At 60.6% G+C, this 25,157-nt stretch overlaps 3 protein-coding genes across 4 annotated transcripts; 1 reads left to right on the forward strand and 2 right to left on the reverse strand.

Moving 5' to 3' along the window:
• The first annotated feature begins 2,181 nt into the window (after nt 1-2,181).
• LOC108640323 (thyroid adenoma-associated protein homolog) lies at nt 2,182-15,882 on the forward strand. Its single transcript, XM_018076211.3, is given in 32 exon segments — nt 2,182-2,287; nt 2,847-3,024; nt 3,229-3,315; nt 3,600-3,627; nt 3,951-4,099; nt 4,292-4,414; nt 4,651-4,771; nt 5,016-5,167; nt 5,684-5,768; nt 6,076-6,212; nt 6,602-6,799; nt 7,173-7,866; nt 7,963-8,115; nt 8,208-8,317; nt 8,451-8,611; nt 8,860-9,026; nt 9,298-9,483; nt 10,000-10,151; nt 10,539-10,682; nt 10,958-11,062; nt 11,255-11,455; nt 11,740-11,890; nt 12,008-12,242; nt 12,385-12,526; nt 12,528-12,628; nt 12,758-12,983; nt 13,104-13,310; nt 13,495-13,733; nt 13,925-14,107; nt 14,578-14,844; nt 14,928-15,133; nt 15,248-15,882. Coding segments are annotated over 32 exon segments (5,664 nt in total). The 5' UTR covers nt 2,182-2,183; the 3' UTR covers nt 15,520-15,882.
• A 37-nt stretch (nt 15,883-15,919) lies between these two features.
• On the reverse strand, nt 15,920-19,843 carry LOC103758438 (somatomedin-B and thrombospondin type-1 domain-containing protein). Of its 2 annotated transcripts, none has more exons than XM_025895527.2 (6): nt 19,345-19,843; nt 18,412-18,594; nt 18,203-18,293; nt 17,507-17,637; nt 17,033-17,153; nt 15,920-16,938 (listed from the first exon to the last, which is right to left on the reverse strand). In XM_025895527.2, exons 1-6 carry the CDS (start codon nt 19,550-19,552, stop codon nt 16,848-16,850), a joined length of 825 nt encoding a protein of 274 aa, XP_025751312.1. In that variant the 5' UTR covers nt 19,553-19,843; the 3' UTR covers nt 15,920-16,847. The 2 variants fall into 2 exon arrangements, with proteins under 2 accessions (XP_025751312.1, XP_017931644.2); XM_018076155.3 differs by having other exon boundaries at nt 17,507-17,680.
• A 117-nt stretch (nt 19,844-19,960) lies between these two features.
• SLC25A1 (solute carrier family 25 member 1) lies at nt 19,961-23,967 on the reverse strand. The gene is made up of 8 exons (XM_029961191.1): nt 23,763-23,967; nt 23,513-23,612; nt 23,147-23,285; nt 22,579-22,663; nt 22,315-22,419; nt 21,800-21,915; nt 21,418-21,491; nt 19,961-21,324 (listed from the first exon to the last, which is right to left on the reverse strand). The coding sequence occupies exons 1-8, from the start codon at nt 23,965-23,967 to the stop codon at nt 21,210-21,212; spliced, it is 939 nt and encodes a 312-aa protein (XP_029817051.1). The 3' UTR covers nt 19,961-21,209.
• Nucleotides 23,968-25,157: the final 1,190 nt, after the last annotated feature.

Here is a 25,157-nt window from a genome sequence, read left to right on the forward strand (position 1 = left end):
GATGTGATCCCCTAACACCAGGGACCATTGCAAGCTGCTCCCAGCTTTAATTCATGTCCAAACACTGGCACAGAATGGGGATGTGGGGCAAGGTCCTGCTGCCCACACCATGCCGGTCCAGAAGGACTGTAGGGCTGGTGAGCTGGGACATGCCATGGCAGGTGCAGGATCCCACAATTTCTGCTCTTGGCTGTAATAATCATAAGCCTGAAGCGGATTAATTCTCCTTCCCCATCCCTAACAAAGGACCCCTTTCCCTGGGCTCCCTGGCCTGGCCCTGCCTTCCCACAGCACACGCATTTAGCCTATTAGGATCTCCGCTGATTGCTTTCTTTCATTCCCCTCGTACCTTTCACTTCAGAAAATGGACTGGTAATACTTCTTTTATCAAAGAATTATGGGATTTAGGATCCAGATCTTACAAAGAGACTTTTGATAGCTGCTGGTAATCAAATCCCAATCGGCAGACACTTCTCTGCACCCTGTTACCGGAGAGGAATAAAGGAAAGGGATTTTTGATGTTCTGTTTACTGAGCCTCTGGGAGATAGGATCGCTGGGCTATTTCATATTAGAAAAGGAAAGGAAAATAAAACAAGCAAGAAAAAAAATGCAGACAAGAGAGGACAATATAGATATAGATAAAAAGAAAAGAAACAGGCTCTTATCATTTTCTTATTGGTTAAGGAGATTCCAAAGCCATTATAGAGGATTAGCAGAAAGGTTAATCTGCTTTAGCTGTTCACTTGTCAAAAGTGAATTTATAGGGTTTGAAAATCCTTCCTATGGTGAAACAAGAAAAAATTCCCCTTTTCCCTCCCTTGCCTCTCCTTTCTGCAGGTAGCACAAGGGAACGGGAACAGGAGCATTGGTAACCCTACAACATGGGAGCACCCTCCTCTGCCTTGCCCCTGCCTGGGTGCTGGCACCTGTGGGAGCTCTGGTTTGGCAGTGCTTCTCCCCATTCCATCATCACCTCTGTGGGGTGGCCATGGTGCTCAGAGAACAATCAGGTCTGAGGGATGTGACCTCCTCGGTCTTACCTGGGACGAATCCTGGGCTGTTTCACTGACCCCCTGGCTGGATTTGGGCTTTCAGACTGGTTTCTACAGCAGAACAGAGATGGATGTTTCTGACAAATGTTGCCAAAAACTACAGGCTGGGTGCTCTCCATCCCTAAGTGCAGTTCTCGACCAGGGAGCCACATCTCAGCATCCTCCTGGCCACCCAGTGCAGCCACAAGTGCATCTCAGCCAGTTTTCTTGGGCTGTCTGTGACACTGGCTTATCCAGTGGCATCAGCAGCCGATGCCCATCACTCACACCAGTGCCACTGTGAGAAAAAGCACAGGGTAAAAACAAGCCTTCAAAGTCAAAAACAAGAAGCACTTTCTGGATAGCTGAAATTCAGTGGAATGCATTAGTCAGGTGCTAAAACTATGATTAACAAAACTGCAGAAATAATGGAGTCATGGAATGGTTTGGTTTGCAAGGTACCTTTAAAGGTCACCTTAAAATTGTGCCTATTAAAATAGTTCAACCCTGTGCCAACTGATAAAAAGAATAAAATAATCTGGATTAGATGATAATTAACATCTAGTGTTATAATAAATCTGTTTCTCTCTCTCCAAAGGCCGTTTCATCCCCTGGGAAGAAGTGGAGTCTCTCCACTGGGTGTTGGTGTTATTAGTGATGCTGCTGGTAGGGATGCTGGACACCAGAGAGGGTACCCACGGTGCAGAAGGAGGACTGTGGGGTACCAAACCTCCTCTTCTGCAAAGAACCGCGATGGAATGAGACAACTATTTCACCCTGACGCATTCCAGGCGGCATTTCAGAGATCTCACACCACCTCACATTGACCAAATCCCTCCGTGCTCGGCAGGCAGCACCGCGTCCCTGTTTTTCAGCCATTCTGGGGTCTCTCGCTTATAATTGACTGTGGAAACAGTTTGGGATGATGGTGATGCTTTTCAGCCCCTGGCACGCAGCCGGCGGTGGATCCAAGGATTCGGCTTCGCGCGCATCCCTCCTCCCGAGCGGCGCTCCCAGAGCCCCGCGGTGCCCGGGGGAGCCCGGCGGAGCCCGGCGGGCCGGGGGACAGCGCTAGGGGGGGCCGCTGAGCCCGGCGGAGCCCGCCCGAGCTCCGGAGAGCTCTATGGTCTGTGGTGCCGGCGCTCCCGGCCATGGGAGCGGAGCGGGAGGCGCGGGCCTGCGCCGCCTTCTACGGGACGCTGGGCATCGCCGCGCCGGTGCTGTCCTGCCTGCGCTGCCTGCGCCAATTCGCGGGGTAAGACCGCGGGCCCCGGGGAGGGAACTCCCGGTATCCCCCCGCTTGCGGGTCCGTCGGGGAACCCCCGGTGTGGAGCCCCCGCATCGCCCGGCGCGGATCTCGGCATCCCCCCGAGCATCCCCCCGGCGCGGGCCGGCAGGGAGGGAGTGTGAGAGGGTCGGTACCCAGCAAGGGGTTCGAGCTACCCCCACGTGTCCCCAAACCCTTCCAGCCTGCTCTGTAGCAGCAGGGCAGCAGTCTTTAGGATTTTTCATGTCCTTCTGCACCGCCCACCCCGCCCCACAAAGGGTTTGCAGGTTCTAACCTTTGAGGAGTTCGTGTCGTTTCCCCCACGCGATCCCCCCTTCCCCGCAGTGCAATGCTGAGTGCAGTTGGAAGAGAGGAGCCTCGCAAGATGGGCCACTCCAACCCTGACACCTAACAAGCTGGAGCACCCCGACCCCAATCCACATTGCACTGGAACATTCCCACCCCAGACCCGACTGAGCCAGGGTATTCCCCCACTACAACCTCCACCGGGCCGGGGTATCCTCACCCCACGCCTGTGCTGTTCCAGGAGTACTGCCAAGAGATGCAAAGAGAAGCACCTGGAGGAGGCTCTGCTGCTGACACGGGTGCTGAGCGAGGGTCTGCAGGCGCTGGGTGAGGCAGAGGCACGACCCCTGCTCCGCTGCATCCTGGCTTTCCAGATGGAGGCAACCAGCAGCTCCAGCTCCTTCCAGAAACTGGAACAGGTCTGTAACACAACCGGCTGGGCTGTGACTTCAGAGCAACTGTTGGCCAGAAGTGCAAGGTCTCACCCCGCTCTGCCTGGCCCTGGCACGCTCTGGAGCAGAGCATCCTTACTGGAGACACTGCAGGCTCTCCTGGTAGCACTCTGCAGCCGGTGTCTCCGGGGGGTCTGGGCACAGTGGCTGACTTGGGGTGTCTCCCAGCAGATGGTGACCCAGCTGGCAGTGGGAAAGGAAGCTCTCCTGGCCCAGGAGGTGGGCACGCTGCTGGCCAGCCTGGCACTGCAGGGAGAGGTGAGAGAACCCCAGCTGTGCAGTGGCACTGACTTTCATGGGGGTTTGGGTGCAGGCCGTGTGTGACAGGGATCTCCTAGTTGGGGTTGCTCGGGGTCCTTCACTTCACTTCCCACCATTCCGGGGATTTGCCCTTGGTTGCAGCTGGCAACATGTGGCTGCCCATCACACCAGCCCTCTGCTCATCCCTGGGGCAGCTTCTGGCACAGGCAGGACCCTCCTGTCCAAGGCACTGAGCCCCAGCATGTCATCCTGTGGGACAAGCTGTCCTTCTGCCCCTACAGGTGCTGTCTCCTGGGGACCTTCAGTCAGGTCAGTCTCTGTTCCTTCCCCTCTGCCCACACTACCAGTGCACAGGACATCCCCTGCCCACCCAGACTGGGTCCTCTGCACTCATGGGAGGGGGAGCGGGGATCAATCACATCTGTGGGATCTCTGCAGAGGTCCCAACAGCACAAAATGCTCTGCCCACCCACCTGGGACAGCTGAAAACCAGGCAAGCCAAAGCATCCCCAGCATCCCAGCCCCGTTCCCACCTCACTTACCAGCACCACAGCCCTTGGCTGAGCTGGGGGAGCAGGGCTGGCTGTGAGCACAGTGCTGGGACGGCACTGATGGTGTCCCCTTGCCCGCAGTGTGCATGTTCCTGGAGGAGAGCAGCCTGGGACGGCAGCACTGGCGGCAGAACCTGGCCCTGCTGCTGCAGCACCTGGCCAGCACCCTGCACTGGGTGCTGCAGAGCCAGCCCGTGCCTGGCAGCACCTGGGGCTACCTGGGCATCAAGGTAAGAGCTGGATTTCGGAGCAGGAGAAGGATCAGTACCTGCAAGGACTGGCTGGGCACTGGCAGCAGTGTCCAGGAGGGGTGTAATACATCGAGCTGCTTTAAATGGCCATTCCTGGGACATCACTGCTTTTTTGGAGGTGAGGGATACTGATGGCCATCCCTGTGGCACCCATCCCTCCTGCTCCTCCAGGCCTGCCTCCAGCTCTTCCAGGCACTGCCAAAGGATGTGGCCCCCCTGGTGTGGAGCGCAGTGGGGAAGAGTGAGACCCTGCAGAGCCTCTTGGGACTGCTGCTGGAGGTGGCCTGGGGGAAGGTGAGTAAGGCTCTGAGAGGGATAGAGCTGCCTGTCCCAAGGAGCAGAGCAATGCCATCCTTCCTAGGAGCTTTCCCCATTCTCTTCCCCAGGGGAAGCCTGCAGAGGCAGCCCAGTGTCTGGCATGTCCGAAGAACCCTGTGTAGCTGCCTGCAGGGGCATGGAGGAGGCAGTTAAATGGGGTTTGGTTTTAAATGGTGTTTTGAGTTGTGCCTTTGCTTCCCCTGTGAGTCCAGGCCCCGAACAAGGACACGAGGCTGCTGGCGGGCACAGCCCTGAGCATGCTGGTGAACACAGCCCCACAGCCCCAGCGTGGGGCCAGCGCCACACTGACCCTGTTCCAGCTCCCCAGCCAAGGTGGGTGCTCCATCCCGAGCTGGGAATGGCCTCTGGCAACGGGTACAAGAGTGTTTGGGTGTAAGGGGACAGAGGCTGGTGCCAAGCCAGACTCTGCTGCTGTGTCTGTCTCTCGGGGTCTGGGAGTCCCAGCTGCCTCTGGCCATCTCCCATGGCCACTCTGGGATGAATCAGGGTGGTTGCTCTCAGAGCAGCATTTGGCTTTGCCACCTTCCTGCCATCCAATGCAGCCATTTTCCATCAGGCACTGGGGAGCTGAAGTTTGGGGAGCTGGCAGTGGAGGTCCCCCCTGTACTGGAACCAGATGGGATAGAGAAGCTGGTGCTCACCAGAGGTTTGCTGACATGCTGCAAGACAGACATCCTCAGCTGCCAGCTGGAGGGCTTCCCTCACAAGGTAGGAGAGCTCAAACCCAGCAGCCAGGGCTCGAGAGAGCCCTTGGAGAGAGCTGGCAGCCTCTGACAGGGGCTGTGGATCCCTGGGAGACGCAGCCAGGCTGCACCGCTCCACACCAGCAGCTCTGTGCATCCCATTGAGCACAGTGAGTTAGCCAGGAACTTGCTTTTTCCAAAGACATCTGAGCAGGGGTTTCCCTCTCCTGAGGGGCTGAGAAGCCAAGCAGTGCCAAAAGTAGCCCCTGCACAAGCAAAGCTGTGTTTCACCCCATGGTCCCACGGGATCCACCCAGAGCTGCCCCTGTGGAGCACAGCCTCCAGCCCTGCCCATCTCCAGCCTCTCCCAAGTCCTCAGGAGCTGAGGACTTTCAGACAGGGAGTGAAAGGGAGCAATAAGCTGCTGAAAGAGCAGGAGAACCAGGCAGCTTTCTCCTTGCCTGTCTCACAGCAGGGTTTTCTCACCCTGGAAAGCCTGTGCCTGCACCTGCCTATTCCCTGAGCCACTGTGCTCCCACAGGCCTGTCTGCTGCTGGACGTGGTCTTTCCTGCTGTGTGTGCCCTTACCAAGGAGCAGAAGGACTGCCACTACTACTGCTTCCAAGGTAGGAAGTGAACCTCCCTGCCACAGTGGGGAGGTTTGAAAGGTTCCCTGTGCTTGTGGTGCATGGAGCTCCCATGTGCTTCGTCTGCTCCCTGGGAAGATGCTTTTCTGGATCTTGGTAGCCGGTTTGGAAACTGCTATTAATTTCTGCTCCAGCCCCAAGGGCACTAACCCTCTGGGGCTCTCATGTACCTAAAGGAGGAACTGCTGCCACTGCACACGGAGTCCTTAAGCCCCCAGCCCATTGCCAGCTCTGCCGCAGGCGAGTCTGGGGGCAGGGGCTGCAGCAGAGCTCTCTGCTTTGGCAGCCTGTGCCCTGTGGCTGCAGCGCCTGCGGGAGAGCCTTCCTGCCATCTGGCACCTGACGGGGACCCGCATCCTGGCCCAGGACACCGAGCTGCTCCAGCAGATCACGCAGCTGCTGTGGGACAATGCTGAGACCCCGGTAAGGCCAGGGTGCGAAAGGGCCATACCATGGCAGCCAGGAACAGCCCTTCCTTCAGCCCCAGCCCATAGCCACCCCTGCCTGTTTCAGCTGAATACACCCCCTGGCCTGTGGCTGCCAGGGCAGGGGCACCCACTCTGCTGAGGGCGTGGCACTTGTCACACACAGGCTCTGCAAGGCCATGTCCCAGTGTTTCACCCGCCCTAGGGCATCACCCACCAGCACAGTCCCAGACTTTCCACACTACTGGCTCATTGCCTGCCATCCCCCTATCCCCAGCTCCTAATCCCAGGGTTACCAGCCACTACTGAAAGTCCACAGCCACAGAAAATCAAGACAGGAGAGGGAGCCCACCTTAACCCCTCCTGTTTGCTGTCCTTCTCCTGCAGGTGGAAGGGGTGTCTGAGTTCATCCACAGCTCCTTCCGACTGCTCCTGGAGATCTACCACCTTGAGTGCCAGCACTTCCAGGATCAGGAGAGACCCCTCTACCAACAGATGCTGCAGAGGGTGGTTTCAATGCCGTGGCAGATTAAAGCAAGATATGTGCCCCTGTGTGCCATCATCCCCTACATGGGCAGCCAGCAGGTAGGGAAGGTGGGGAACAGGGAGGCTTGGTTGCAGCTGGCACTGCTGCCAGGGAGGCACAGCCTCTGTCCATTGCCTGTCACCTTCTACCCAGCTCGGCCATGTGAGCAGGCAGCCTTCCCACCCAGGGGGGCTGTTTTAGCATCACCCAAGACATGATATCCCTTGAGTAGTGAGCTACAGCAGTGCATCCCTGGAGAGTGCCAGTGGGAAGGGAAGCTTTGCCTGTTGGTGCCCACCTAAAGCTGACCAAAAGCAGCTTGAGGTGGTCAGTGCCAGGGCTGACTGCAGTGTAGTCTGTACCCAGATCTGTTGCTGCCATATGCAGCTCTCAATCTGACAGGGAGATGAGGGTCACCTGCCTTTCCCCCAGGTTCTGGATGCCTACCCGGACCTCCCGCAGCACCTCCTGAGCTGCCTCTCCACCAACCACCTGTGTCCTGCTGCTGCCGAGGTCTACAAGGTGCTGGTGCGGCAGCAGCTCAGCGAGTGGCAGGAGGGGCAGCAGGGCAAGAGGCAGCTCTGGGCGGAGCGCTGGGCAAGTGCTGGTATCCCCTGGTCTCCAGGCCTCGCTCCCCCCTCCATGCCTGCAGAGCAACGCTTGCAAAACTTCCTCACCTGGACCCATCCGGCAGTTCCGCACCCAGGGGCCGCTGGCCATCGCAGTTTGGTGGCGGGAACGTCGACGGCGTCACTCCGGGCTTGGGTCTCGCTGCTGAAGGCACAGAAGAGCGTGGCAGGGGCCCTGCCGCTGCAGGACGAGGCTCTGGAGCGGCTCTCCTGCTGCCTGGGCGCCCGAGAGGAGGGCATTCGGCTGGCAGCACTGGGCCTCCTCTGCTGCAGCCCCAGCACCAACCAGCCCCTCTCAAGCACTGAGATGCAGCTGCTGCGGGAGTTCCTGCCCCTCAACCTCAACTGCGACTCCTCCTCGTTCCGGCAGCTGCTGCAGGCAGCGGTGCGGAAGGCGCTGGTCCGGCTGCGGGACAGCTCCCTGGCACAGCTGCGGGGGAAGGTGCCGCAAGGCACCGAGCCAGACCAGGGAGCTGGGCAGCTCAACCAGGCAGTAGGTGAGGCAGCCACCCAGCACCTCCACCGCAGCCCCAGGGGATCCACAGGTGGGTGCCCAGCCCAGCATCCCTCACTGCTGTGTTCTCTGCCTGCAGCCTTCGTGGAGTGGCTGCTGCAGCTCAGCATCGCCTCACTCAGCCCGGGCTGCAACTACCAGAGGAAGAAGACGGCTCTGCTCCTCCTGGCTGCTGTTTTGGAGACCTGCACAGACACCTGGAGCCCCAACAGGAAGAAAGGCCAGCCCCCACGTGAGTATGGGAAACCTACCTGGAGTATCACCCCTGGGCTGCAGGGGTGATCCCTGACAATCCCATCCCACTGCCCCATGTCCCCATCACAGGGACCATGGCCACACTGCTGAGCTACGCCAAGCAGAGAGGCTGCTGGGACTTCTTCTCCCAGCCCAATTTGTTGGCACTGCTGAGCTGCTTGCAGGACAGCACTAACGAGGTGAGCCTCCTAAAGACAAGGAGAGGTCATAAAGATGCCTGCCTTGGCATCGAGCAGGCTGAGAGGGGAAACCGACCACGCTTCCCATTCTCCCATGTCCCACTTTCCCCCCACCTCTTCTCTGTCCTGGCAGATCAGAGACTTGGCCTCGGAGCTGCTTGTCCGCTACTTCCCTGCTACATTCCCTGAGCCCATCGCCCTGGCACTCTTCCAGCTGGCCCAGGACACCCTGGGCAGCCCCCGAGTGCAGGAGGCTGAAGCTGGAGCCGTGCTGATGAAGACCATCCTGCAGAAGTACGAGCTCCTGGCCCCTCCCTCCCTCTCCCTGGGGTGGCACAGGAGCCCCGAGAGTGCACTGGCAGCACTGGTGCCTCACTAGTTTGCATTTATATCTCAGGGCAGCAATGGCTGGCGTTTGCGACAGCCTTGCAGTGGGGAGGGTTGGGGCACAGGAGCCTGCACCAGGGGAGGAAGGAACCTCATGGCACAAAATGAGCAGGAAACTCCCCAGTTGTTGCAGCAGTGTCTGCCTCTTGCCCCAGGTCAGACAGTGGCACCATGAAGAGCCTGGCCCTGGAGGCCGAAGCAGCCCTGACGCTGCCCAGCCGAGGGCTGTGCTTCGCCCAGCACCTTCTCCACCTGCTGCAAGCCCAGTACACGGTGGCACGTCAGGACCTGCTGCGGGCAGCGGCCACCGCACCCATGCACGGTATGGCCCAGCCTGGCAGGGCAGTGAGCAGCTCCTGCAGCAGCTCCCCAGGAATTAGAGCAGGCAGGAATTGCACAGGCAGGACTGAGGCCACATGTGCTGGTGCCACATCCTCGCCTCAGTTTCCTTGTATTGCCACTCCCCGTGCCCAACACGCCCTCACCCAGGGCCCTGTCCTTGCCCCTGCCCGTGAGCCACATCAGCCACGGGCTCAGGCAGGAGAGCCAGGGCTGTGCCGGCACCGCAGTGACCAGGGGTGGGTGTCCTGCAGGAGCCATCGCAGCCCTGCGGAGGTGCCTGCTCCAGGTGCCGGAGGTGGCCGTCTCCATGCAGGCAGCAGAGTTGGCTCAGAGCTGGCAGGAGCTCCTCACCCGCCTCGTGACCACGGTGAGAGACGTCACCTCCTTCCTCCTGGGTGCTCTGCAGAGCCAGCAAGGCCCTGGCGCCAACGAGCAAGGTGAGCATGTCCCCATGGAGGGAACCAGCCCTGGGAACCACTGACAACTGAATCACAGCCATTCCTGACCCAGCAGCCCTCCAACCTGAGTGGATGCAGTTGCTTTGGGCTCAGTGTCTCTAGCAGGGGACAGTGCTGGGGTTGGGCACAGAATGTTGGCCAGGGAGTGAAGTGCAAAGCAGGACACCTGGGAAGGATGCTCCAGGTGTTGGGAAGAGGGTCCTGGAAGCTGCAGGAGCTGGGCAGAGGATCCTGGAAGCTGCAGGAGCGTGCCTGGCTTTGAGTCCCTTTCTTAACTGCATGTAGAGGCAAAAGCCTTCCAGAAGCAGCAAGGCACCTGCAAGATGGAAGCAGCTGGAAGAGCAGTGGGCAAAGGGCAGCTGCAGTCCTGAATGGGGCACATGGCAGGGCAGGAGCGACTAGGGGCCAGACAGGGATCTGTCCCCCTGAACCCCAGCAGCACCCCCTCCTGCTGACCCACACCACCCTGCTCAGACAAGGCTTTCCCTTTTGCAGCTGCTGCCCCATCATTTGCAGACATGGGGAATGCCATCGGCTCCCTCATCATGCTGGGGAAGGACCAGGGGCAGGAGGAAGAGGAGGGGGACTCAGTCCTCCTGTCAGAGGAGCACAGCCTGATCCTGACATGCTGCTGGGTGTCAGTGAAGGTAGGGATCCCTCCTCATGGTAGTGGAAGAGGGGCAGCCTGGCATGGTGCTCACCATCCTGCCCACCCCAGCTGCTCTTCACCTCCCCTTGGGGCGTTCACCCTTGCTGGGGATGAACATGGGGGAATCTGTCCTTACCTCAGAGCTCTCACGCACGTCCTCACCCCTTCCAGGGAAGATGCAACCACCAGCCTTCCCAAAAGCACCTCCCCTCCCTGCCTGTGCTTATGAAGCTCAGCTGGTTCCCAGACGCTGACAGCCCCCAGTTGTGGCAGAGCTGGGCTTCCCAGGTTGCAGCCCTGCAGCTGCCCATCCAAGCTCCTTTCTGACAGCCTCACAGCTTATCCTCCTCTATGCCAGTCTTGCTGACCTTCCTCTTCTTCCCAGGAGATTGGGCTGCTCCTGGGGGGCCTGGCTGAGCTGCTCCTGGCCCCAGCACTGCCTGCCGATTTGGGCCCCCTGCTACCACTCCCCACCCTGCAGATGGCCACCAGGGTGTTCCAGGAAATCCTGCTGCGCTGCCGGCACTGGGTAAGAGCATGTCCTGACCTCTTGCCTGCCCCTTCAGCTCTGTCCCTGCTCTGGCCTCACTGGTGTGGAGGGAGGGCGAGTGGAACAGGGCAGAGTCTGCTCCAGGGCAGGACGTGGGGACAGCTGGAAGCCCGTGGCTGGGATCCCCTGTCATATCCCCACACCATCATGTCTGCTTGCTTTCTCCTTCCCCTTTGCAAAGAGGTTTTTGGGGCTGTGGGGGGCTGGTGGATGCAGCCTTTGGGGTGCAGGGCCCTGACACTGCTGTGCCCCAGGGAGCAGTGGAGGGCTGCAGCATGGGCTTCACCAAGTTCTGTGCTGCTCTGCTGAACCACCCGGATGCGGAGCTGCAGGCCATCCCCCGGGCCGTGCTGGAGCAGGTACTGTGCTCGTTGTGCTCCTTGATTCCCCCATGCCCCAGGGAGCCCCGGGGTTGTTTCCCTGTGTCCTCACTCCCTGGGGCAAGCGCCCTTCTGGCAGCCAAGATGCTGGTGCTGGGCACTGCAGGGCAGCTGCAGGCTCCATGCAGCAGGTTTCCAGCCATATCTCAGTGGGTTTTGTCTCTCTGCCAGGGCTTGGAGGCGCTGAGCGGGCCCCGCAGCAGCTCGATCACGCGCCGTGCCGCCGGCTTCCCCATGCTCTTCCTCTGCATCGTCAGCGGGGAGGCCCCGGCGCAGGCACGGCCCCTGCTGACCCGCTGCATCCAGACACTGCTGGCCTTGGCCACCACGGCACTGCCACAGGACTGGGACCAGACCCTCGACCTCCCTCAGGTGGGTGTGGGGCTCCTGGCTGCTGGAGCCTGTTGGGGACAGGGTGATCTGCACAAGGTCCCCTGAAGGGAGCCGCACTGGGTATCCAGTGTTGGAGACCTCAGACCTCTCCAGTGGAGACCTCAGAGTGAGCAAAAACCCAAAGTCCTGACTGTGCTGCCCAGCCCAGCAGCCCAAGAGCTGCTGGCCCCTTGGCTCCCCTGTCTTTTGCCACCATCTTTTCTTCCTGTGGAAGCACGAATGCCCTCCCTGCCCAGTGATGCTGATCCCTGCACTCTCCCCAGGTGTGTGCCCTCCACGTGCTGCAGACGCTGGTGCGTGGCACAGGGCTGGGTGGGGCGGTGCTGTGCCACGCCACACCCATGATGGCCCTGGCGCTGCGGGGCCTGGGCTCGCCGTGCTGGGCCATGAGGAACGCGGCCATCCAGCTCTTCAGTGAGTGCTGACAGGGAGAGATCCCCACACCCCCGGGTTCGGAGCCTGGCTGGGGTGAAGTGCAGGGGGCCAGGCAGGGTTGGATGGGACCTGATGCTGCATTCTCTGTCCCTGCAGGCGCCCTCACGTCCCGGCTGCTGGGGCAGCCGCGGAGCCACGGGGAGGGCTGCCTGGCAGAGGGGGTGAGCCTGCCCGCCTTCCTCGGGCAGCACCCAAAGCTGGGTGCTGTGCTGCTGGATGAGCTCAGGGTGGCCACAACGCCCATGCCAGGGGGGCTCCGTCTGCACCCCGCGCTCCACGCCATCCTCACCCTCCTGGCTCAGCTGCATCCTGGTGCTGACAGTTCCAGCAGGTAGGGGGGCAGTGGGGATGCTCTGCCTCAGCCAAGGGCTCCTACAGTGGGAAGGGGTCCTGTGGTGCTGGGGGTGGCCCTGGCTCTCAGGGGGTTTTGCTCTGACTAGAGCATCACAACACGTTACCTTTTTGCTCCACAGCTCCTCTGCTCCCTTCCTGGGGCCACTGCTGGGACTGGCAGAGAGCCCCATCTACGCCGTGCGAGCGATGGCTGCCAAGGCCCTGGTGCCCGTTGTCCCACCACCCCGGCGCCGTGGGCTCCTCCTGCAGCTCGCCCGGCAGCGTGCCCACGGCACCCGGACGGATCCGCGTGCGGCACAACGCTGTCCATGGGCACCTGCTGCAGATGCGGGCGCTGCTGGCCTCTGCCACGGGCACCAGGGGGTGAGTGGTGCCAGGCTATCCCCCCACCTGCAATCCCTGTGGTCACTGCGTGCCAAGACACAGCTTTTTGGCCACAGAAGGGCGGCCAGCCCGGCGCTGTGCCTGTGGTAAGGCCGTGTCTCCCTGCAGGCTGTCGGCCGAGGCGCTGCGCCCCGTGGCTCTGCAGCTGGAGGCGCGGGGCTGGCTGCTCACCCCTGCCCAGCGCTGCCCGCTCGTCCGTGCCGCCTTCCTCCAGGTCCTCACCCTCCTCCCTGCATCCTTCAGCCCTGGCTTCGCCCAGCACATCTGTGATTCCATCAGCACTGAGCTGGGCAGCCTCCTGCCAAGGGGAAAGCCAGGCCGTGCCGAGCCACAGGTACCGCTGCCTGCCGGGAAAATCATGGCCATGGCCGGACTGGCAGTGGGCCTGGGCGGGGCACAAGGACCGCTCGCTCGAGGCTGAGCACTGGGAGAGGAATCCTGTTTTTTTCTGCAGGTTGGCTTGGCCGTTCTCCACCAAACCATGGCCCACTTCATGTGCAGCGAGGCAGCTCAGCTGGCAGACAGCGAGCGGATTGCTGCTGTCTGCTCCCTTGTCCAGCAGCCCAATCCCGATGTCCAGCTTGCCATCCTGAGCTGGGTGGTCGCCAGGGAGGGAGGAACATGCAAGGAGCTGGAGAAGGCTCTCAGGCTGACACTGCTGGTATGGCAAGGCTCAAAAAGTCACCAAGTAAAGCAGGGAGTCCCCAGCGCACCACACAGATGGGATCCCTGAGAAGCACAGTGTTCCCCAGGCTGAGGGTGTGTGGGTGTGGGACACTTGCCTGGTTGACACCCCGCAGTGCTGGGACCACTAACCATGTACCTTCTTTCCCGTTGTCAACTAGGAGAGCTTGCGGTCGGTGCTGCGAGAGAGAAGGGACAAAGAGTTCCTGAGATTGTACCTTGAGGCTTTGCTGCATCTTTACAGAGATCCCTCATCATGGTCTCAGGAAGCTTCCCACAGACTCCAGGGCTCCTGGGCAGCATGCCTGGAGATGCTTCTGCACATGGTGGAGGCTGAGCGTCCTGGCCCCGACCTCCTCTTCCAGGCGCTGTGTGCTGCCAGCCTGCTGCTCGCCCACTGGTAGGTCCCTGCTGCTGCCGGGGAGCTGCACGACTCACCCAGCAGATTCTTAGTCCTTGCTGGAAACAAGGACTATAAATCACAGCTTTGCACCTGGGTCCTGTGATCTCAGCGCCGCTGGTGGACTTTGGTCCCCGTGGCGGAGCGGGAAGGTGTGCCTGAATCCCCTGTCCTTCCCTGGCCTCTGGCAGGTTCGGGGACGAGGACGGCCGGCTGGTGGAGCGCTGGTGCGCGGCGCTGGAGGACTGCTGCCGGCCTGCTTCGTGCGAGGTGCTGCGGCTGGCGGCCGCCCGCTCCCTGCAGACGGCGGGGGCCGCTGTGGTGCGGCGATCCCTGCGAGCTGCCCGGCCCTCGCTCGTCCCCGTGGCTTTGCGGTAGGTCCCCGAGCCCATCCCCGGGGACGGCTGCACTTACAGGAGCGGTGCTGCCCCGTGGCCGCAGCACGTTCCCAGCAGCACTGCTCCCTGAAGCCCTAGCGTGCTGCAGGTTAATTTGCTCTGCAAAAGGTGTCCCCTGCAAAAAACTCCTTGAAGAAAACCCCACTCATTCAAAAATCACTGGCAGCCAAGAGCTTGCAGCCTACAAAAAAAATGCCTGGTTGGCATTTTAATAGAAGCAGCCAGTCCCTTATGAGCAGCAGATGACACTGCTGGGTCCCTCAGTCCCAGCATGGTCCCTGCCCTCCCAAGCTGCAAGTTCTTGAGTGCTGGTTGTGCCTTTCACAGTCCAGGAGAAAAGTCCTTCAGGGACTCACAGAGACTGTGAGTGCTTCCCTCCCCTCCAGCAGGCTGCAATACTTTGTGTGCAGTGTCCTTCCCTTCTCTTCTCTCTTCCCTTTCCCCAGGCTGATAAACATGGCCATTCACCTTCTGCAAGACGAGGAGCGGGAGGTCCGGCAGGAGGCCTCAGGTTTTGCCAGCCTCCTGCAGCAGAACCCCAGGGAGCCACTCCGAGATGGCTGCACCTTTGTGCAGGACAATGTGGGGCTCCAGAGCCTCCTGCAGCTCCTTCTGGGAGAATTTGGGGAGCACCCTGAGACCTTCAATTCACTGCTGCAGCACCTCCCCATCCTAGATCTCAGGAGCATTGTGGAGGAGCTGGAGGCCAACAAGTGAGCTGTGGGCTGGTATGAAGGAGTGCAGGGTACCCTGGAGCCAGCCCTTGGCTTCACTCATGCCTTGGCTTTCCCTGCAGAGCTGCCAGCCTGTACAAGGAGGATGAACCCAACGTTTTTGCAGAGCCAGCCGTCCTGGCACAGCAGCTGCTCCCTGTCCTGATGCAGCTCCTGGAGAAGGTGCCTGCTGGCAGCCCACTCCAGGCCTCGGCTCTGCACTGGCTGGAAGCCACAGGCCCCGGTGTGCTGCAGGAACTGCGGTACTGCAAGCGCTGCTGGAGCCAAGGTAGGGCGAGTGTGGAGCCCCCAGGACAAGTGAGCTGGTGTCCCCATCCCCAGGCCAGATTTTCCCTGAGAGACCCCACCATGCTCACAGCTCCTTCACCCTCTCTCTCCTCAGGGACTGGTGCCCACTGGGGGATGAAGGTGCTGGGCTGTGCCAAACTCCACACAGCCGTGGCCATCCTGCTGGTGAGGGCCCGGCTGGTGGTACGGGTGCTGCAGGTACTGGGGGAAGGTGCCACGGCTGTGCCAGGGCTGGACTGTTGCACCCAGGAGCTGGAACAGGAGCTGGAGCTGGTGCAGGGGCTGCTGGTGCAGCATGGGCTGGCCCCTGTGTCCAGTCAGGGCAATGCACCAGGAGAGCTGGGACCACCATCTGGGACTGCCTGACACCTCCTGGCATGCAGTGGTGTGACACGAGACCCTGCAGTCACATCCCTCTTTGCTGGATGCTCTCTGGCCACCAGCCAGGCCTGTGGGTTCAGTGGTTTAACTCAGGGGAATCACACGCAGTGGGGGACACACTCACTTTGTTCCCACTGTTTTCTAACTGTCCACCTGACTCCAGTGCATCATCACCTTGGACTGTGCCCATGGCATCCCTGCCCTTGGCTCTGGCTGGCAGGGAAGGCCCCACACGCCAGAGCCCTCACATCCCCTTGTGCTCCTCAACTCCCACCACCTGTTTTTTTAACCAGTGTTTTTGTCCACGGCCGACCTGGGATTTCATCCCAAATAAAGAGGCCAAGAACATTCCCAGTGTTGAAGCCTTTTAATTTCCCTGCCCAGGAGGAGGGGGTGAGAGGGAGCTGTAACAGGCAGCAGGAGCCAAACACATCCTGGGGCAGCAAACAGGCAACAGCCATTGGCTGCAGCGAGGGAACCTCAAATCCTAAGCCCCCCGCTCAAGCCCCCAGCCCTACGGGCCACCCTGGCTCATGGCCATAGGCAACTGATGGGTAGGTGACAACCCAATGCCTGGCTGAACCCTCCTCATTACATTCCACAGAGAGCTGGGCAACTGACAGTCCTCTGCAGGCACTGGGACTGCCCAGGGCCACAGTCCCCACTGTGGGGACAGAGACAGTCTGTTCCTCCTGGGGATGGGTGCTGGTTGCCACCCTGCAGCCAGAGTCCCATTGGATGAGGCTGGAGCAGCTATTCCATGAGCTGCCCTCTCCTTCCCACCTCCAGACCTAGGGCTGTCCCCACCTTGGGCTCCCTCCTCCCTTGGCCAGCCTGGCAAGAGCCAGCCCTGGCACGGCACATCCTCCCACCACAGGCTGTGGTACTACAGGCCAAGGCTGGACCAGGGACCCCACCAGTGAGGCCACTTCACGCTGAGTGAGGAAGGGCACCAGCACCACCCAGTTCAGCCTCGCTCCCTCCAGTGGGAGCTGCTGAGCCCCACAGCTGGAACTGGACACCCTCTGGCACCATCACCCACGTGCAGGTTTTGGGTGTCTCTGTTTAATTCCTGTCTGCAAACCACAGCACAAAGCTGAGTCACTCTGCCCAGCTCACCCAACATTCACTCCAGGGAGTGATCTCAGACGCTCCATCCTCATATTGCTTGCCAATGGCAGCTGATTGCATGGCATGATGTCATGGCCGAGCATGACATCATGTCACTGCTGCAATCATCTTCTCAGTCAGATTTAACCTCTTGGTGATGTTCTTCTACCATTAATCACCACACTTCAGCATTTCCCTTATTTTTAATCTTTATAAGAAGGATTTTCTTCCCATTCTTCAACGAAGTATTTAATGGTAAACACAGGGAGTTGGATACAAGGGGGAGCAGCAAACCTGCAGAAGGATGAAATTATAAAAGACACCACATTTTTATTTCATCCCCCCACCTCCCCAGCATGGAGTGGTGCCATAGGGAGGCTCAGCTCACCTTCCCAGGGAGATCCTACACAAAGATGAGAGCGGGTGGGGAGCAGACACAACCCTCCTGCAGTCCCTCCTGTACCCACGAGCCCTGGCACCCCACCACAGAGGCAGCCACCCAAAATGTCCTAGAAGGGAAAATTGTTGAGAACTGGGGTGTGCCACAAATAATTAAATATAATTCAAAAGTTATATGTAGTTTTATATTACATATAAGAATACATATCGGCAGTTGTACTAGATTATCATTGTAGGTCCCTTCCAACTGAAATATTCTATTTAAATATATTTATTTTTATACTATATATCATCAACTTATAGTCCACATTATTGATTTATCTTATTATGGTATATTATATTATGGCATATTATAATAATAGTTTTATATATTAATATATTAAGAACATAAAAGAAAGATGCCTGAGGGATATGTAAAGATGTTCTTCCATCTGGGCCTGTCCCCCCCAAAATTACCACCTACCTGGCTCCTTGCAGCCCATGTCCAGTGCAATGGGCACGGTGGTGGGACACGTCCCCCCAGCATTCCACACACACCTGCTTGTCCCGGTGCAGCCGGCGGCTCCAGCCTTGCCCACGGCAGGGGGGTCCCACCTGCGTCAGGCGGAAATAGCCGCAGTAGCTGGGGAGGGGAGAGCTGGGGAGCAGGGAAAGCAGGGGGGGAAGAAAGAGGGCAAATGGTGGGAAAAAACAGGGGGAATGGTGGTTGGAAAGCAGGGCAGAGGTTGGGGTTTTTTGATGGATCAGGGGTGTAAAGGGGATGTGGTTTTGGGGAGGCAAAGAGGCCGTGGCTGGGGAAGTGAGAAGGGTATTGGCTCTGAGGGGGTGTAGAGAGGCCATGAGCTTAGGGGGTACAAAGGGGTCATGGTTTGGGGCAGCAGGATAATGGCTCTGAGGGTGGAGGGTGCAAAGGGGCCATAGCTTTGTATGAGGGTGCAATGGGGCTATAGGTCTGCAGGGGGACAAAGGGACTATAGCTTTAGGGGGTGGCAAAGGGATCATGGTTTAGGGGGTGGGAAGGTAATGGACCTAGAGGGATGCAAGGGGCCATGGAGGTGCAATGGGGCCATAGTTTTGGGTGGTGAAAAGATTAATGGCTAGGGGGTGCAAAAATGTCTTGGGTCTGAGGGTTGCAGAGGGGCCCCAACCCCACACATACCCAGAGGGCTCCCCCAGCAGTGGCAGCCCAGCTCTTCGCCAGGGATCTCTGAAGTCCCAGCTGAAGGACTTGGGGAGTATCTTGGCTACCTCTGGCAGAAGAACAGCCGTGAGGGGCATGTGGATGATTAAAGACACCCCGGGACAGGCAGCGGGGACGGCAGCACATGGGGTCAGCCACAGGAAAGGACATCAGGCACCCCACGTTACCTTTGGCTGTCCCGCAGGTTGGGTGCTCCCCCAGGCAGCCGCGGCGCTGTTTGAGGTCAGGACAGGGCTCCCCTCCGTGCCGGGGCGGGACGGTGACCTGGCGGCTGCGGGCCCTGCTGCCGACCCCGCACGGGGAGCTGCACCCACTCCACGGCCCCCAGGGCCCCACCGAGCAGCCCACGGCTGCCAGGGGAGCAGGAGGGATGGAGGAGAGGGAAAAGAGACAGACCTTCAGCGCCATGAACAGTGGAAAGAGGAGTGCAGGAGGGATGCAGCAGAGGGGAGGGGGAGAGGGGAGGAAGGACAAGGGCCAGGGTGACCCCAGCAGCCCCTCTCCCCTGACCCCCACCAGCACAGGGACATTGTGCGCCGCTTCCGCAGGATTTTATCCCTGTGCTGCATCGCGCTGAGCTGGGACCCCGCTAATCTCCCTGGAGATTAGGAAGGGCTGACTGTTGCAATTGTCCAGGGGGCCACAGCCGGCACCTGCCTGCTCACGTTTGGGTCCCCAGGGCGGGCTGGCTCCGCATCCCCAAGCCCACATCCCTGTCTGGCACCCCCAGCACAGCCCCCCGGTTCCTACGTCCCTGTGCAAGGCACTGCCTGTGACAGTGGCAGGGGTGTTGCCAGGGTTTGTCCTGCTGAGTCCCACACTGACCACTCTGAGGCTTGCAATGACAGCGCCACTGTCAGCTGCAGACCAGAGGCCACCCCTACGGGCTCTCATTGCACTGGGACCAGCCAGACATTCAGTGTGGAAAAAAGGGGAAAATTCAGACATTGTTACAAATCCAGCCCAGCCGGCACCCACAGATGCACCCTGTTACCGCTCAAAGCAGGGGCTAACAGGTACCAGCAAACACCCACCACCCAGAGCAGCAGCCCAGGCTGGTGTCCCCAGGCCTGGCCAGTGCCATGCCCTGTGCCACTCACCGGCGCGGCGGCACGTGGCGTGGTAGTCCTGGCAGCAGTCCCCGGTCCTCTGGCAGTACGAGTCGCAGTAGCAGTGAGCCCGGCGGGCGCTGGGGGCCCAGCACACGTTGTTCCTGCCCGGGCAGCAGCGGTGCCGGCAGCTGCCCGTGGCACCCACCAGGCAGCTGGTGGCCAGCAGCCAGCCCCCCCAGAGCAGCAGGCCCTGCATAGCACCGAGACCCTGCAAGCCCAGAGGGATGGCTCTGCCCTGCACCTCCTGGACTCTGGATGAGGAGCGAGGGCTGTGCTGGTGGTGGGTTGGGATCTCCGGCCGTGCCGCACCGCCCCCGGGGCTGGGCAGGGGGACAAAGCCTGTTCCCTTCTGCTCCACTGCCCCTCGACGTCCCAGCAGGGCAAGGACTTCACACAGGTACCCAGGATTACTAATAAAGCACAGTTCATGGGACAACACAACCCTGGCGCTGCCTGGGAGCACATGTGAATGGTGCACTGCTGGCTGGGAGCTGATGCTCCCCCAGGAGCACCACCTTGGCACGATGGGGAGCCTTGTCCCCCACCCGCAGGGCAGGAGCTGCTCACTGCTCACTCAGCACCGCCCAGACACCAACGCAGCTGCTAAAGCCAGACTGATTTTATTCAAATTGCGAATGTAAAACAGAATAATAATAATAAAAAAAACCAATAATGCAACCCTCGCTGGCTTCAGAGTCGAAAGCCGCAGGTAAACCGTGCCCGGGCTTTCCTCCTTCACCCTCCTGTGTTAAGGCTGAGCTCATCGCTGGCAACAAGAGGGAGGAGGGTCGGGGTAGAGCCCTGGCTCCTGCACAGCCCTCCACTCCCTCAGGAGAAGTTTGGCACAAATCGTGTGGGGCCAGCCTGGCGTGGGCAGGGCAGGGCTCTGGCCCCACGGCCACAGGTGTTAGTGGGTCAGCGTGAAGCTCCAAAAGCTACAGGATTACCTACGGGGCCACAGAGAGGCGGCGGGAGGGCAGACGGGGGGAATGTGGCAGAAGACAGGGGTTTGCACCCCCCGGCCGAGGGGCCGAGTCTGCGGGGCGGGGCTGCCCCTCCTCACCCCGGCTCGAACACACTCGACTGTAAACGGCAAGTGCTGGGGGCACCCAGCTCACCCCAACCCCGGCCTGCCGTGAGCACAACTAAAGGCCTGGCTGTATGTGCAAAGTTGGGCAGCCCCTGCCCAGCAGCCCAGGGCTGAGTGGGACCCCAGGGATGGGATGCTGCACGCCGGTGGTCCTGGTGCTGGCAGGGAGGGAGGAGGAAGCCTTGGGCCACACCAGCAGGTCACTGCCCTCGCGGCCCGGGAGGTGCAGGGCTGTTGGGCTCCCCCTGGAGCTGCTGTGACCCAGTGCATCGCTCCCAGCCAGTGGTGTGAGCCCCAGCAGCAGCTTGCAATGCCACATGTACAGCCTGGCATTGCACCATGGCTCTGGGCAGCTCTCACCATCCCCAAAAAGAGCTGCTCCCCAGGCAGACAGCAGCTCCTGGTTGCCAGGAGCCCTGGGGCCACTGTCCCAGGGGACACTTCACCCTGGATAACTGGCACTCACACCTGATGTGGCACCAGGGGGAAGTGTCAGCAGGGGACTGGGGTGGGCAGAACTGGGATGCTTGGGGTCTGGATGGTGGGATGCTGCTCCCTCCCTGCTCCTTTTAGCACATAACTAGTAATTTAACCTGCTCCAGCTCCAGAGCCTGTTCCTAAAGATAAAGGTGGCCAGGTTTGGGGGGAGGGCGTGCGGGGCAGACCTGGCCCCTGCAGCGCCAAAGCCGGGTGTGGGCTTGGTCTCTGCTCTCCAGCTGCAGCCCTGCAGGGCCCGGGAGGCGGGGCCACCTGGCCCGGCCCCTCAGTCCGTTTTCCACACCTTGTTGAGGAATTTGACCACCTCGTCGTAGATGATGAAGACGATGGCCACGTCGAGACAGACGCGGCCCAGGCGAGGCACCGTGCCCTTGTAAAACCTGCCGGGGATAAAGGGGGCCGTGGGGCTGGGTGCCCTCACAGCCCCCTCCCTGCCCATCCTGCCCCCCAACCGCCCCCACCGCAGAGCTTACGCCACGGGCCCTTCATGTTTCATGATCTGGTAGGCACAGTCCCAGGTGTTCTTGTACTTGTGCGCCTCCAGCCCCTGTGGGAAGGGGAAAGCAGGATCAGAGGCCAGAGCCAGGGTGCATGTGGGGGATTTTGTGGGGGAGGCAGATAGCTGGGGGTGTGCCATGAGGAACTGATCCCTCTTCGCTGCTGTGAATCACACCCGGCAGGGACATCCCCATCTCTGTGCAAATACTTGCCAGCACCAACCCCAGGTATCTCCCAAACCAAATCCCAGCACCACCATGTGCCTGCCCCAGGGACTATGTGAAACAGCTCCCAGCCAGCGGGTGGCCCCAGCCTGCTGCCGGCAGAGTGGTCCCACACCGTGCCCTGGCACCGTACCTGCATCCTGGTCTTCACTACGTCCAAGGGGGTGTTGCCAAAAACACTTGCAGCTCCAGCAATGGCTCCAAACACCCCTGTGATGAAGGGGTTGATAACCTTGTTGGGATTGTCCCCTGGGAAGGAAAAAAGTTTGAGGGCAGAGTAGTGGTGGGATGAAGCACTCATTCCCGAGGGAGCCCACAAGGAAGATCCCAGGTCTGGTTGCTCGTGGTCATGGTGCTGAGCTGGGGGCTGGAGTGTTCGGAGGAGACTGTCCAGCAGCAGCAGCCCCACAGAGCCCACACAGCACCAAGGGGCTCAGGGTGGGTGTGAAAGTGATGCTCCAGCACCAGGACCTTTCAGCCCCATGAGCTGGGGCCACCCCACCCTGTTTTTCATCTTCCTGCATCCTGGGTGACTGAGCCATGAGAAGTAGGGGGTGTGCTGATGGAAAGTCCATCCCAGCTCCCAAGGGTGGGCTGGAGGAGCCAGAGGCACAGCCAGGCTGGCCTGGGGGAATGAGGGCACCATACCTTTGTACCAGTTCTTGAGGGAGGTCATGACAAAGAAGCGGATGGCTTGGTTTGATCCCTGCTTGAGGACGGTCGCAGTTAAGCCCTGGTAGGTCCCCTTCAGTCCTGCAAGAAGAGAGTGTTGGAGGGGAGACCAGCCTCAACTGGCAGAGAAAAACCTCCTCAGGCCACCCATCCCAGCCTGTGCCCATCCACCACCTCCCACCCCGTCCCCACAGCACGGGAGTACCCAGGGGGTCAGGGTGCCGCTTCCCCGGGACTCACCCTGTTCCCGAACGATCTCCCGGACGCCATGGAAGAAACCACGGTATTTGGGGTTGGGAGAGGTCTGGTCATGGATAAACTTCACCTACAAGGAGATGATGTGCTCGTCCTGGCTGAGGTAAGGGCAGGTGTGATGGCCCCAAAGGGCTGTTGGCCACCTCTTGCCTTGTGCCAGGGACAGTCCCAAGACCAGAGCCAACCCATGCGGCCGGGCTACACTGGAGAGACCACAGGGGAAGCCTGTGCCCATGGCCCGCAGAGCATTTTGCAGAGCAAAACCTGGGAAACTGCTGCTGCAAGCAGCCATGTGGGTTTACAGTCCAAAAATGGGTGACAAGATCGCTCCTGAGTGTGGGGCTCCTCCCCAGAGGGGGGAAGGGGCCAGGAGCACTTGACTTGACCTCCAACAGCTTTCCAGCATCAGATCCTCCCCTACAAAACTGGCCTGAGCAAACTCATGTGGCCCTCAGCTCCCCAAAAGTCAGGCACCCCTGGCTCTTGCACCCTCCCCGCCAAGCCCAGTGAGGAGTGCCAAGGCAGGGGACACTGGCAGCTGCCTCCCACCCACCTTCACGGTCTCCATGGGGCAGACCACTGCCACAGCCTCGGCCACGCCAGCCCCCAGCCCGCAGATGAGGCCCCGCGTGCTGTCCAGCCGCCCCTGCTCGTCTCTCATCTGGTTGCTGAGGAACTCGAACATCCCGAACCTGCAAAAGAGCCACTGTGCCAACCCCTGGGCACCTGGACAGGGGGCTGCACCCCCCGTTCTGGGTCTGCCTCCAGGAGCAGCCGCCCACCCCGCGAGAGGACCTCCCGTCTGGGAAAGCACCTGGCCTCAGTGAAGCACCAATGGAGACACTGAGGGGAAAACCAGTCCCTGTTTGCTGCTGTTGGGGGTCCCCCCACTCACCCCACGCCATGGGGACACACCTACCTGACGGCGGCCTTGGGGATGGAGCCGTACAGCAGCGAGCTGAGCCCCCGGTACAGCCCCCGGATGCCATGGTCACGGACAGTCTGCTTCACACAGTCCCCTGTGGCAGAGCACAGCAGTGCCACTGTCACCCGCCACGCCGAGGACCACCCCCCACCGCCCCGCCAAATCCCACCCCAGCTCCAGCCAGGCTCCCCAGGAGCCCCCACACCCAGCGAGGGGCTGGGGCCAGCACTGGGCAGGTGCTCACCGATGCCCTTGTAGCGGGGAGGGTTTGCCTTCTCGTCCAGCTGCAGCTGCGTCTTCACATACTCGGTGGGGAATGTGATGCAGATCTCGATCCCTCCGGCCAGGCCACCTGCACGGAGAGGAGGGGGCACTGGGGCAGCAGCAGCACCAGGCCAGGTCAGTGGCTGCTGCCCACTCCATGATGGCTGAGCCGGAGCTGCCAGCATCCAGTCTGGGCTGGGACACCGTGTGCCTGTCCTCGCCAAAACCCTGAGCACTCCACACAGCAGCAGGGCCCTGTGCCAACCTGGTGCCCTGCACAGACATCACTGCCCAGCCATGGCAAGAGACAACGAGGACACTGGCCAAATAGGTGGGAAAACCATGCAAGACACCACACCCACAGCTGCCTATTTGGCGTGTTGTCCCCCCAAAGGCACCTCTCCCTCTCCAGAGCCCCCCACCCCCAGGTGAGCTGCCAGCACTGGGATTTACAAACCCAGCAGTGCTGCAGCAGGCCCAGCACCACTCCCTGCACCGGTGGGAGTCCATCTGCAGACCAGCCACACCAGCAGGAAGCACAATTATCATCAAGCCTGTCCAGCTGCCCCAGGCTCCCGCAGCGGCGGCTGCTGGGGGTTGATTACAGCGGCTGCAGCCTTTCCTGGTAGCCCAGGCAGCAAGGGATGCCGGCTCTCAGCCACAGGGCTCCCCCCAGCATGGCTGGAGCCCTTGCAGCGGGGCCCAGCTGGGCTGGGGGAGCTGGGCTCAGCCCATCCGGCCACGATGGATCACATCCATGCATTTCCTCGCATCAAAGCACGGCCAGGTCTCGCCGAGCAGCAGGAGCCCTTTGTGCTGGAACAAGGAGAAAGTGCAAGGCCAAGCCGGCTCCCTCAGGGATCAACAGGGCAAACCCAGCTCAGCCCTGCCCAGGTCAGCACCCACCAGAGCACTCCCGAGGGTGTCCCTGCTCCTTGCCCAGGGAAGGTGAACCACGCCCCAGCCCTCAGGGGTCAGGTGGGCTGCCAGCTCCCAGTCTCCTATACAGCCTCCAGTGGCCCCTCCAGCCCGGCCATGTCCTCGGTGTGACTCAGCAGCACTGCAGCTCTCACCACAGCCATGGCTGGCATGTCCCCCACCACAGACCTGGGGACATCCCACTGTCCTGGGGGGAACACACTGCGATCCTGGGAAAGGTCAGGGTTGGATGCAGTGGTGGTTATCCTGCTCTGCAGCCAAGTGCAGCACAGCACGGCACAGCTCTGCTTATCAGCACCCCACAAAGCACCCCTGTGAGGGGATGCTGATAGGGGGCACCATGGCCGTGGCTGCTCCCCGTGACAGCAGCAGGAGGCCCCAGCTCCTCGGACCAGCAGAGTTTCTCACAAAGTCTTATTTCTTCTCTGTGGCCTCC

This window comes from Manacus vitellinus, unplaced genomic scaffold (genome assembly GCF_001715985.3).
Source record: "Manacus vitellinus isolate BGI_N305 unplaced genomic scaffold, ASM171598v3 scaffold_31_pilon, whole genome shotgun sequence".
Taxonomy (NCBI): domain Eukaryota; kingdom Metazoa; phylum Chordata; class Aves; order Passeriformes; family Pipridae; genus Manacus; species Manacus vitellinus.

Excerpts from the sequence above, each read along its gene's own strand:
- SLC25A1 (XM_029961191.1), bottom strand. The coding sequence starts at position 23,967 with ATGCTGGCAGCTCCGGCTCAGCCATCATGGAGTGGGCAGCAGCCACTG. Across the intron at positions 23,613-23,762 it reads TCCCCGCTACAAGGGCATCG|GGGACTGTGTGAAGCAGACT; the intron begins GTGAGCACCTGC and ends GCTCTGCCACAG. Across the intron at positions 21,492-21,799 it reads TAGTGAAGACCAGGATGCAG|GGGCTGGAGGCGCACAAGTA; the intron begins GTACGGTGCCAG and ends CCCTTCCCACAG.
- LOC103758438 (XM_025895527.2), bottom strand. The coding sequence starts at position 19,552 with ATGCAGGGCCTGCTGCTCTGGGGGGGCTGGCTGCTGGCCACCAGCTGC. Across the intron at positions 17,154-17,506 it reads CATGGGCTGCAAGGAGCCAG|GACATTTTGGGTGGCTGCCT; the intron begins GTAGGTGGTAAT and ends TTTCCCTTCTAG. Across the intron at positions 16,939-17,032 it reads TGTAGGATCTCCCTGGGAAG|GTTTGCTGCTCCCCCTTGTA; the intron begins GTGAGCTGAGCC and ends ATCCTTCTGCAG.